Source organism: Neovison vison, chromosome 2, assembly GCF_020171115.1.
Source record: "Neovison vison isolate M4711 chromosome 2, ASM_NN_V1, whole genome shotgun sequence".
NCBI lineage: Eukaryota > Metazoa > Chordata > Mammalia > Carnivora > Mustelidae > Neogale > Neogale vison.
In genome coordinates this window covers 98,362,574-98,375,294 of record NC_058092.1, presented here as the reverse complement: position 1 = coordinate 98,375,294, position 12,721 = coordinate 98,362,574, and the positions used below count along the sequence as shown (strand labels likewise).

General features: G+C 49.3%; 1 protein-coding gene across 1 annotated transcript in view; it reads left to right on the top strand.

The window, feature by feature from the left end:
* Positions 1 to 1,437, top strand: part of SYT6 (synaptotagmin 6) — a 54,839-nt gene extending 53,402 nt beyond the window's left edge. Inside the window, exon 7 of the mRNA XM_044238958.1 lies at positions 1,249 to 1,437. Coding sequence (XP_044094893.1) covers positions 1,249 to 1,320 — 72 coding nt within the window. The 3' untranslated portion in view covers positions 1,321 to 1,437. The remainder of the gene's footprint in view (positions 1 to 1,248) is intronic.
* The last annotated feature ends 11,284 nt before the right edge of the window (positions 1,438 to 12,721 follow it).

Below are 12,721 nucleotides of genomic sequence, written 5' to 3'. Positions count from 1 at the left end.
TTGTGAAGATCTGCCAGATGGCCTGTACAGGGACATGAAGGGACCGAGCCTGGGGAAGGTGACAGAGGCTTTCTGTAGAAGTGGGAGCGTGGAGATGTCCCGCAGGTTGGGGTCTCTCCTCAGCGCCATGGATTTCCAGTAGGAAACACTGGCTGGCAAACATTCTATTCCTTAGGTGGCTCAGCTCTGTCTAGAGACAGCTGTGCTGTGGGGAGCACGGCATCCTTCCCCCTCCCGCCCCCATTCATGCAGAGAGAAGCTTCTCCTCAGCCCATCATTCCATCGTGGAGATCACCAGAGCTCAGGGGCAGCAGAGGAGGCCGTACTTCGTTTCAGAAAGACCACCGTGACCACCTCCCTGACTCCCTCTGGAGCCCTGTCCCACGGGCACCTGGGAGAGGTTTGGGTCTCCTCAGCTCCCAGGAAGGATGGAGTGAACAGTGCCTCACTTTGAAGTTACATGGCCCCAAGATGGGTCAAGACGATTCCTGGGGTCAGATCTTTGCCCAGAAAACAGTGCCCCAGCACAACTGGCTTTTCAGTTAAGGATGGGTCGAAGGGCTCAGGTGCGGGTCCATCCACTCTCAGCCTCTTCTTCGCTCTGTTATGCCTCCTTACATCACCCACCTTGACAGGAGGATCAGGGTGGGGCTGACAGGGCAACCTCTGAGTCAGGAGAAGGCAAGGGATGGTCCCGAGGGGGCGAGGGGCTGCCCGCCTCATACCCCCAGCTCCTCACAAGCTGGGTGTGAATGCCCACAGGAAGCATTAAGCCTGAGAAAGAGAGCTGGATGCTAGAGCGATATCAGGTTTGTAGCTGCACTAACAGCTCCCAAACAAATTGCTAATAATTCATGGACGTGGGTTCTTGGCAGTAAGGGCACATTCTGTAGACGGCCTCTTTTGCTGCTAACATAATCCGATTTTCAGTGTGAAAAATGGCTGAAGCACTCAGAAATGGCCCAGTCATAGCATCTCATTCACACACACACACACACACACACACACACAGTGGAGAAAGTGTTCATTACCTCTGCAGTAGGTCTTAAAAAAAAAAAAAAATCAGGTATTCCAAACGGGAAGCTCTACAGCTCTTTTCCTTCTGTTTTTGCATGGCTGACAGCAAAATTCAAGTGAGCTTATGAAAAGCTGGGAAGGGTGAATTCAGTGCATGGGCCACAGAAGTTTCAACAGTTGAAATGCCAGTCCCCTCGGCCGTCGGTAACCAGCCTTCTCCCCTCTCCACAGTGGCAGGGCCGGGCTGCCAGCTTTGACAGCGAGAGCTCGTGCCCGTCTCCGAAACCACCTCCCACACCATGAGCTGTGCGACTGGGCGACACCAGCGGGACTCAGCGGCGCTCATTTTGCACTCGTTCAACTGTCCAAACACAGTGTCGCGCAGGGGCCGCAGCAGCCGCCGCAGGAGTCTTAACGGCTCCTGCGCGGGTCAAGGCCACGACCCTGGCCGCGTGGCCAGACCTGTCTTCGTCTTTCTTGTCTCTCAAGGTGATGTTTTCTGTGGTTTTTCGCTTTTTTTGGATCTGCTGCCAAGAAGAGAAGGGGGAAAGAGGAGGAGAAAAAGAAGACTAGAGAGCCCAGAAGCTGGTTCATATAAAATACAATGTAAAATAGTCTTCTTTTCTGGGGAGGTGGTGCGATTTCCTTCAGTGTTGTGTCTCCACCAAGTGCCACAACCCTGGAGGAGAAGGACGTGGGATGGAGCCATGGCTCTGTCTGCAGTAGCCTGCAGAAAGGAGCAAACCAGGCCAAGAGCCTTGACAAAGCTCTAGTTGTGACCCTTGGAAGCTCTCTGCTCCCGTGACACAGACCGCGATGCAGACTCCCGGTCCTACGGTGAAATCACGAGTGCTCCGAGGTGTCCACGCAGCTCCGCTGGTCGTGCAGGGCTCCTTGTGTCCCCATCTGCCTCCACTTCTTGTCGACTTTCCTCATCATTTGAAAATGTCTTGACTTCTCCTGAGAACTCAGCCCCTCTCTTTAGGAATGATTCTGCTGAATCTAAACATGCCGAATGTTTTCTGGCACACCACAGTTAATGACCGTATTTGGTTGAACGCGGGGTCTCTGTTCTCAAAAGTAACCTCCGTTGTAAAGAAGAGAAGGCACACGTGTTTCAGAATGACTTCTGTGTCGTGCGTAGCTTTATGAATTCCATGAAGTATCGAGCAACTGTGTAAAAATGCCTACACAGATCAAAGAAACACCTGCATAAAATGTTCTGTGGGGAATGGGGTGTTTTAATCCAAGTCACAGCTGGAATCCATCTTTCTGTGAAGAGAATCTTCTCGATTGAAACAAAGCCAGCTTAAGCCTATTTCAGCCCCCTTGACTCTGGGACAGTATTCATCTTAAACTTTAGTTCAATAGATTACTAAGTACTTCAGTGTTTGTTTTAGTGGTAGTGAACGCTTTCCCCCCATGCCCTTTAGATCTCTATCTTAGGCCAAATTCAGTTTAGGAAAAAAAAAAAAAGAAAGTTTCAACTATTCTGTATTGTAATGGTACGTTTCTGTTGAGTTCGTAGTGGTCTCCCCACCAACCACATATAACTCGCTTGATTTCCTCACAGTCTGTAGAGCCCTGGTAAATTTGTGGAGGTGAGTTTGTACTTTATCTGTGACTACACAATGCCAGCTTCCAGAGTTGTGTGTGTGACTTGGCAAGAGGCAAGTCTGCTGAAGAAGCCCTTCTTCCACCAGGGGAAGGTCAAGAAGGGAAAAGCTATTCACGCACCTTGTGTCTTAGTCTTTATGTCGCGTGCGTTAGGAGCAGAAACTCAATAAAGTAACCCTCCCCTTAAGCCAAGTTATCAGGTTTCTCTGCTGGTAGAACTGTGGGCAGTATCTTCTACCCAAAGTTCAGATTGGGTGAGAGGATGACCAGGATATTGTGGCCAGAGAAGTTTTCAGCTTAGAGAAGCAAAGGCAGATACACCAAATTCCACTCTGTACTGAGCCTTAGGCTAGGAGTTAATGTGTCATTGGTATAGAGATAGTTTTCTCCCCAAATATCTTGTGATTGAGAGGCCATCCTTGTCAGGCTGTACTGAGCTGGGTGTTCTTTTGAGAGTGAGACAAAAACCCAGTCACGACAAGACTCAGAGCAGGCCATAAACTTCATTCTGTCTCTTGACTCCAGACTGACTTTATCAAGATGGCCATCTCGATCACTGAGCAGAGGCTGTGGGGTCCCTGCAACTAGGAAGGGGACAGTTGAGTTTCCTGGGCCCTGAGCAGCCCAGAAATGAGTGTGAGAGGGTCTTTCCGGAAGTGATCTCAAAACGCACGTCCAGCTGCCATCTTCATATCCCTGGACACATGAGGATGACCACTGAACTCTTGGAGGAGGGAGGGTGATCCGTGGAATAGTTACTGCTCTCAGACATCCCTTCTATGTCCAAGCAGCTAACTCACACAAGTGAACCTCCCAGTGGTTCTGGGAAATCATTTCCTGAGCAGATTATAGTCAGCCCCACACTACCTACCCAGCTGCTGCCGCTCCCACTGCAGCAGTCTTGGTAAATTTCTACATGCTGGGAAGCCCACCCCAGGGAGGCTCTTGGCTCCAGGAGCCCCACCCCCAGTGTCTTCTGGGGGGACTAGTCCTCCACCCAAAGCATGAATGAATCTGAATGCCTGTCAACATCATTATCTAGCCCAATACTTCTTCCTCGCAGATGAGAGTAAAATGAATTACAAGTTTCAGAATAAAATGGAATACAAAGTCGATTCATTTGTTAGCTTCTCTGCCACAAGAAGCCTTTTTCTTGGGTTGGTGTTTTGAGCTTTGCTGAAGTCATGATAACCAAGGCCTTTTGCATATTGATGTTTTTTAAAAAATGCCTAGTTCTCTTCTTTATTCAGCAGTTTTTCTGGGCTGAAAGATGCCCTCCCTTCCTTTGCATACTCAGGATATTAATTAATTGCAACATCATTTAAATAATTATGTTGTTAAGTACCGCTTCATGTTTCCCGCCCCGTCACAGCCTGGAGTTTTTCTTCAATTAAATCTCTGTGTCTTGCCCGTTTCTCTTGTCATCATATGTTCCTGAGGCTCAGCCGTCCGCATACACACAGGACACCGCACCGCTTTTGTCTTTAAGCGTTGTTTCCCGTAGATAACCAGTTCCCTTCCATCGGAGCTCCCGTGGAAGGCTTGTTTGTTTTTTGTGCTGCCCAGAAAATACCTGCATACCCCACGAAGCTAAAATCCACCTGTGTTCTGCCAGGCTTATGGCTCGCAGAGCATTTGGAGCGTGGGGCTGTGCTGTTTCCTAGCTGATCAGCTCGGCGAGCGGCCCCTCCAGATGCCCAGGCTTCTCTAGGGAAGCGGGTTGCACGCTCATCGCCGGAAAGTGCAACACTTCCGCCCACCAGGGGAGGAATCCCGCTAACTCTCGTAAAACACCACTTGGCCGAGTGAGGAGAAAAATCCTGCTGCAGACTTGAACATTTAAAAAGAACATTCTGACTTAATAGAATATCCTCTGTGCTCACCCCCAGCTTTTAATTAATTTAGGAAGCAGCCCATAGGGAGGAACGTGGAAGGTACTGTCCGCTCTTGCACATCTGCATCTAAATTACTGGCACTCGGCAGTGAGCTGCCGTGGAGAGAGCCCAGGTGGTGAGGGAAGCACTCTGCTTCCCAAACCCACAGCCTCCCAGGGCTTCCCCGGGCCAAGGGGTCGCCCATCAGCAGGGGGGGCGCCGTGATGCGCTGCTCCTATTTGGAGCGGATCCCGGGATGGGGCAAATGGGTCTGGCTGGCTGGGCTGGGTCAGGCAGCCGGAACAACCTTCAGACTTCCGTGGCTGGGAACAACAAAGGCTTCTCATTCGTGCCCATGCCAGTCGCAGGTCGGCAAGGGGATCGCTGCTCATCAGATGTTTTCAGGGGAACTCAGAATGACAGAGCAGCTGACATCTCCAACATGGCTAGTTGCCACACCCGAGGGAAAGGAGCACTCTGAAGCTTCTCTGTTGGCCTCAACACTGTGGCCCAGAGAAGACACGTGTCCCTTTCCCTCCCCGTCCATGACCCACGACTACTCATGGGGCCTCCCAGAACACAGGGGTTCAAGCACCCGAGGGGAAGAAGAACTGGAAATCACTGTCCAGTGCTTGGGATGACCACAGTGAAGTTAGCAGCCCCATGGAGGGTGACAGCTGCCCCTGGCCGAGTCAGAGAAACAAAGAGAAGTTACAGTCCATTAGTTGTTGAGTGAACTCAAGGACTAGATGGAGCCCCAGGACTGGGCCAGCCTCAGACTCGCATGCTGCCGGCAAAAAGCTTTTGGCTGGTGAACTGGCAGCGTAAGTGATTATAGTCCGAGATAGAAAGTGGTGAGCACAGGACGGGAGATGAAATAGAAGGCTCCAGAATTCTGAGAAAGCAGATCACAGCGGGGCAGAATGACCGCTTCAGATTTGGGATACAGGAAGGTGTGAGGAGGGGACACATCCTGGGCTGAGGGGCCTATACACCATGCCACCAGGCTGCAGACCTGGCCCCTGCCTCGTTCCTGCTAGGTGCCTCCACGAAATGGACCCGCTGCCCCTCCTCCCTCCACTGCTGGCTCGGCTTCTGCTCCTGGGTGGGCTAATCCCCCCCGAACTGCAAGCTTTGCCTGACTTTGAGACTGTCTAGCTGTCCACATCATCCACTCACCCAGCCTCCCCTCCCCGGGAAGTTTTGCAGCCACAGCCCACTCAGGACTTCGTGATTTGTCCTGTGGCCCAGTCCTCTTTGCAGTGAGCCCCATCTAGATGTCTGATGGCCTAGGAAGGGGAACAGGACTGGCCTCCCCCCGAACCCCCCATGGCTTTCCTCTGGCTGGCTCACAGCAGCCCTCCCAGCATGGCCATGGCAAGCCCACCAGCGAGATTGGAGGCCAAGAGGCTGGCAGGCAGTTACAGCCGTTCACCCAGGAGGGGGCGGAGGGCTGAGCTAGACAGAGGTCCCACACAGGGAAACGAGGGCACCTGTACAGGACACAGTGGACACAGGTGGACCACACAGCAGGGCTGACGGCTTAGCAGATCTGGAAGGCAGGGATAAGGAAGGGAGATTCAAGAGTTGAATGTTCTCACACTTGAGGCACCAAAAAAATGAGGGAGCCTTCCATAGTACCTGGAGACTCAACAGATCAGCTCTGGGCTCAGCAATGAGTCGGGTTTGGGTCAACTGAATTTGAGATGCAGAAGGGATAAGCAGCAGACGGCCGTAGTTTGAGAAGCAGTTTGGCAGAGAGGTCGGGCATGAGATGTTAATTTCTAGAAAGCTTATGCACCAGAACGAGATGTGAAGCCAAGAGTCTGACACAACCACATGGGTACAAGCAGACAAGGAGAGTCTCAAAGAGGGCTTCTTGGGGAACCATCAAGATTTAGAGGTCAAGGAAAAAGAAAGTGATGTGAATGATAATGGAGGTGTGCCCAAGCAAAGCTGATCAATGAGGATGGGGATGAACAAAACAGATCAGTCAAGGGCCTCATAAAATGATTCTTCACAAGTTCATCCAAAGTGCTTGGACATCGCTTGAGTCGCAAGTCTGCTCCCCCCCATGCTGGCAGGGATCCTCGTCTTCCTTCCCCTCGCCTCTGCTCTTGCCTTTGGTGTGAGGGGTGTAGAATATACTTATCTTCAGTTTACCGTTTTAACCATTTTTAACTGTACAATGCAGCAGCTTTCAATATATTCACATTATTGGGGAACCGTCACCACTGGCCCTCCACAGAACTTTTCTCTTCTCTGTACCCATTGAACAGCAGATCCCCAGCCCCTGGCAACCCCATTCTATTTTCTGTGTTCATGAATTTCACTATTTCAGATACCTCATGTAAGTGGAATCATATTGTATCTGTCCTTTCGTGTCGGGATTATTTCACTTAGCAGAATATCCTCAAGGTAGACCCATGTTGTATATGTGTCATAATTTCCTTCCTTTTTAAGGCCAAATAATATTCCATTGTATGACTATACTACATTTTGTTTTCCATTGATCTGTCGGTGGACCTTTGGGTCGCTTCTACCTTTTGGCTATTGTGAATAATTCCTCTGTAAATGTGGGCATACAAAGATCTCTTCCTGTCTCTGCTTCTCTGGGGTGTACACCCAGAAGTGGAGTTACTGGATCAGATGGTCATTCTATTTTTAATATTTGGGGGAACTGCCATACTGTTTTTCATAACGGTGGCGCCATGTTACATTCCCACAGGCAGTGCCCAAAAGTTCCAATTTCTCTCCACCCTCGCCAACACTTGTTATTTTATATATTTTTGATGGCAGGCATCAGAATGGTGTGAAATGGTATCTAACTGTGATTTGATTTGCATTTTCCTAATGATCAGTGATGTCAAGTATCTTTTTTTTTTCAGTATGCAATACAGGTTTATTAACTATATATCCCCATGACTTATTTGTTATACAACTGAAAGTTTTGATGTCAAGTATCTTTACTGGCCATCTGTATATCTCTTTCGGAAAAATATCTATTCGAGTCCTTTGTTCATTTTTTAAAAAACTTTATTAAGTTTTAAATTTTACTTCCAGTGTAGTGAACATACAGTATTATATTAGCTTCAGGAGTACAATATAGAGATTTTTACACTATAGCTCATTTTTTAGTTTGTTTTGTTGTTGTTGAGTTTTTGGATTTCTCTATATATTTGATATATAAATCCTGTATCGGATTTAGGATTTACAAATACAGTATTGCCTCCCATTCTGTGGGTTGCTGTTGATCATGTCCTCTGATGAACAAAAATTTTAAAAAGTTTGAGGTAGTTTGATCTACCTACTTTTTTTTTGTTATTACTTATGCTTTTGGGGTCGTATCCAGAAAAAAATCATTGCCAAATTCAGTGCCATGATGCTTTGCCCCTATGTTTGCTTCTAGGAGTTTTATAGGTTTAGCTCTTACACTTCGGTCTTTGATCCACTCCATTTTTTGTATAGGTTGTGAGGTAAGGGTCCAACTTCATTCTTTTGCACATGGATATCCAGTTTTTTCTACATCATTTGTTGCAAAGACTGTCTTTATCCGCACTGAATGATCTTGGCACCCTTGTTGAGAATCATTTGACCATACCTATATGTGAGAGTTTATTTCTGGGCTTTCTATTCTGTTTCATCGGTTTATATGTGTGCCTTTATACTAGTATCATATTAATTTGATTACTTGTAGCTTTGTAGTAATTTTGAAATCAGGAAGTATGAATCCTCCAACTTTGTTCTTTTTCAGATTTGTTTTGACCTCTCAGGGTCCCTTAGATTTCCTATGAATTTTAGGATGCTATTTCGACCAAAAAAAGGGGGGGGCATTTTGAGAGGGATTGTATTGAATCCATTGATAGCTTCAGATATATTCATAGGGTTTCAATTTTTGAGGACACTATAAAATATCCTATAGGAATCACCTATAAGGTGCCATTTGCTGACATTCTGTCTGCAAACACATCCTCATCTCTGGGGCTTTTGCTGATAAACATATGTTGTGCTACTTGGTGCAGGACCGAGCACAGTGATGGAGGTTTAACCAGCTAACTAGACTTTTTACCCAATTCTTGCCAATTTCCTATGGAGTTCATCTCCCACAACTGCAAATGTCTTGGACCAACTCCCAACGTGCCAACCAAACACAACCCTACTTCCCAGCTTCTCTCTCCTGCCCTACTTGGCCCTAGAACACTCAAGAAACTTCAGAAGACTAACTCCCATGAATGTAGGTTCATCTCTTTTTCTGAATGAGCGGAGGGATTCACTCAACAAACCTGTTGAGCACCTAGTATATATCAGATAAGGCGCTAGGCTGAGGACACAGCAATTAATAATAACTAGCCAACACTACACGCTTCTATGCTGGGCACTGTTTTAAGTGCTTTATATCCATTACCTCACTTAATTTTCTCTTTAACTCTAAGAGGTCAAGAAACCTGCCCATGGTCATACAACTAAATCCAGATACCTAAATCCCATTGTCCACCTGCTTAAGCGTGATGCTTAATCATTGATCAACACGATGCTGAGCTGCCTTCTAAGAAAACACATCTCTTCGAGGAGCTCATGATTCAGAGGAGGAGACAGACACACAAAGAGGCAATTACTACAATGTGGTAAGCCTGGAGAAGGATTGCCTAAGCGACCCACCTATGTGTATACCCTTCCTAGTGCAACCTTAAGTGTACCCTCCGAGATCCCAGCCTCATTCCTTCCAGGAGACAGCCCTGCAATGGCCTATTCGTGAACCAGGACTTATGCACATTCATTTGCCGTCCCCCGGCTATTCCTTCAGGAATAGCTAAAGAATTGTGGAGTCTGGGGCGCCTGGGTGGCTCGGTGGGTTGAGGCCTCTGTCTTCAGCTCGGGTCATGATCCCAGGGTCCTGGGATCAAGCCCTATATCAGGCTCTCTGCTCAGCAGGGAGCCTGCTTCCTCCTCTCTCTCTGCCTGCCTCTCTGCCTACTTGTGATCTCTTTCTGTCAAATAAATAAATAAAATCTTTAAAAAAAAAAAAAAAGAATTATGGAGTCCACTCATCACCCTCAACCCGAGTCAGTCACCCCATAAACGTGTCCTGTGTTGGCCAATGCCAGGAAGAGCAAAGTCTTGCTGTAACTTAGTAGCTCTACCAGAAAGCTCAGAAATGGCAGGAAGGCTCGTCACTCTACAATACACAGCTCCAAACAAAGCCTATGCCATCAGACTCGATATAAAGGGAAATAAGCTGCCATGGGAGGGGGCAGACACAAGAACTAGGAGTGTTTGAAGGTGCTCTGCAAACTCAGGAATGCCCACGGGCTAGCTCAGCTATCCTGCCTTCTTGAATCTCTTCACATTCAGTGCCGGAGGGTTGAGTCTCCTCCTGCAGGAGCCTCAGCGGAGGATGGCTCCCTGGCAGTAAATTGGTCCTGGGGACAGAGTGGGGAGATGTGTGACTCTTTTCCCCTGAGGTGACTCTTTTTTTCGGTACAGACTGGGTAAGTTTGGTGACACATCAGGGATTATCCAGAGAGACACAGAACACCCATGTGGGCAGGCGCCTCGGGCATCCCAAAATATGTAGCATTGCTTCTTTTCTCTCTGGCTTCACTTTGTGCGGCTTCGGTCTGTGTCGGAGCTGGGACAGAGCTGGGACGATGAGGAATGAAAACCCGTGGCTAGGCATTCTCAGTGTTTTTGGAAACATGAGGCCTGGAGATGACAGAGGACTTGCTAATCACATTTGAAAGGGCTGTGGTCCTTCATCTCCCCAGAGAAATTATTGACGAAGACACACTGCGGTGAAAGCGGATGGTGAAATCGAAGATCTAGACAAGCGCCACACACTGTCCTCCTTCAATGACTACTGGCTTTCTTTTCCAGATGGTCCAAATATACCTGGCTTCTTACGCAGAGAGGTTCTCCCTGTGCCTCCTGATCTTGAACCGTCAGACGGCCCTGATGCTCCTGGCTTGCTCTCTCCCCGGCCAGGAAGCTAGGGCAGAATGGTATTTTCCATTCTGTTCCATCCTGGTGGCTACCTGACCTGTAAATCTATATCTTGCCACATTTGCCACGTGGGACGGATTCAACTCTTCAACACCATTACGTTTGGTAAACTCAAGAGCCAGAAGATCTGGGTTTGGCCCTGGCTCTTCAACTTCCTCAGTCTACCCTGGGCAAGTCATGTAAACTCTCTGAGCCTCTTCCTGCCCCGCAGCATCCCCACCCACCCCACTGTCTACAAGACAGAGGCAGAGTGGGCGGACTTAGCTCTGGTCTGCAGCCCAAGAGCATAGCTCAGAAGCCAGTGCTGTGTGGACCACGGCCTCCCTCCTTAGAAACCTGTTCACCTTTGGCAGCGAATAGCTGGAGAACACAGGGAATAAGACTGCGCTGCTTTGAAATCTGGGGAGGGTGCGAGGGAGCAGGGAGGGGGAATGTACAGAATAAATCAAGTGGTTGGGTAATTAATTTGGAATAACTTAAGCCCTGAACGCTGCAGAGAAAACAAAAGTAGTGACATTTAACGAATGTGTCCGTCGATATCTCACTCATTCCAGCTGTCTTTAGAAATGTCAGCTATCTCGCCATCCCTTTGCCTTACAGCTGGAAGGTTTGTGCTAACAACCCATTCAGGTTTCTGCCCAGTGGGTTAGCCCGGGCATAGAATTTCAGAAGCAGGAGGTCCTGGCGGCGGAAGGAACAGGGGATAATGCCTGTCACCCGTGGAGAGCCCAAGCCTGCAGCTGCTCCTTGGGGCCCCCATGGTCCTGTCTCCTTGCCTTTCGCCCATCTTGTTGCCACTAGCTATAAAAAACACACAACACACCCATGCTAAGAGAAAGACGTCCATGTTTTCATGGAGATCCTGCATTTATGCCTCGTCAAACTTCTCAGAGCTTATGTTTTCAGGAGAAAACCTTAGCTGAACTCCAGGGAGAGAGAAAGCCAAGAGCCAGTGGCTCCAGAGAACTCCAGGCTCAGGAATTTCCATTCTGAGCTGATTGGCCCTTGGTGCAGTCCTCTATAAATACCAGATCCTGCTTCAGAGACAAACTGGGGAACAAACCAGCTGGATTTTCACTTTGGGGGAAAATCACGAAGCCAAGCGGCATTGAGCAGTTTTCATCCCAAACTCTGTCCCGAACCCCCAACGTGAGCTTCCCCGCTTTCATCCACAGCTGAGCGGCCAATCTCGCCTACTTTATGGGTGCCAAGAAGCAAGGTGAAGGAGCCATTAAAAGCCAAATGGAAAACAAGCTGGTGGTGGTTTAAGTGAGCTAGGCAGACTTCAAAGTTCTGCAAGCCCTGCTCATTAGCGGAGTTCAGCTTCCGGCCTGCGGAGCAGAGAAGGCCGTGGTGTTCTAGGCTGCCTGGGAGCAGGGCGGGGCAAGCCAGCTCAGGATAAAAGACAACAGCTCAGTCTTGGCCAAGCTGGGTTCTTCAGGGAGCACACAGAGCACACGGTGACATGTCAGAGGAAGCCATCCTTCCACTGTCTGGTTCAAAGCCAGGTTGTGCAGGCAGTCCATGCCAGCCCCCCAGGCGAAGCCAAACACACAGGAGTCCCACCACCTATGTGTGCTCTCACTTAGAGCAGAGCCAAACCACCGGGACACCCTCCCCTGCTGCCTTCCCACCAGTTCACAAAGCCCGGCTCCATGCGGCAAGCGTTCCAGTCCATCTTGCAGAGATGTACTTGCCCTCCCTCCTGGAGCTTCTCTCCTGACTCTGGCCTCTGCCATGGAGCCAGTTTTGCTGCCACCCCAACTTTTAGGCATATACCCTTAGAAGTGAGAAGGCCCCCAGGCCCAGTCCTCGGCCTCCCCGCCAACTTTCTACACCATTTCTGCCCCTGCTTCCCCAAATCACTTCCAACCTCGGTGCTGCTGCTCGTCCATCCCCAGGTGCCATGACTCTCCCAGGGGCCACCTGCCCTAAGCAAGGCCCTTGGACGTCCCGCGGCAGCCCAGCGGGCCCCATTGCCGTCTGTGAACTTCAATAGCCCTCCCCCATGGGTTTAATCCTGGAACTCTCTTCTCTCCCTGCCTGAGCCACGACACCACATTTCTTTCTTTCTTTGCGTTGGCTCGCTGCCCCCTTCCCCAGACCCTCATCACTGCCCTCCTGGGTTACCCCCATGGCCTCTGCTGCTTGGGATTTCCACTTCTCACCCTCCTCTATGCCGATCTGGGGGTTGGAAATTCGGAAACCGCGGC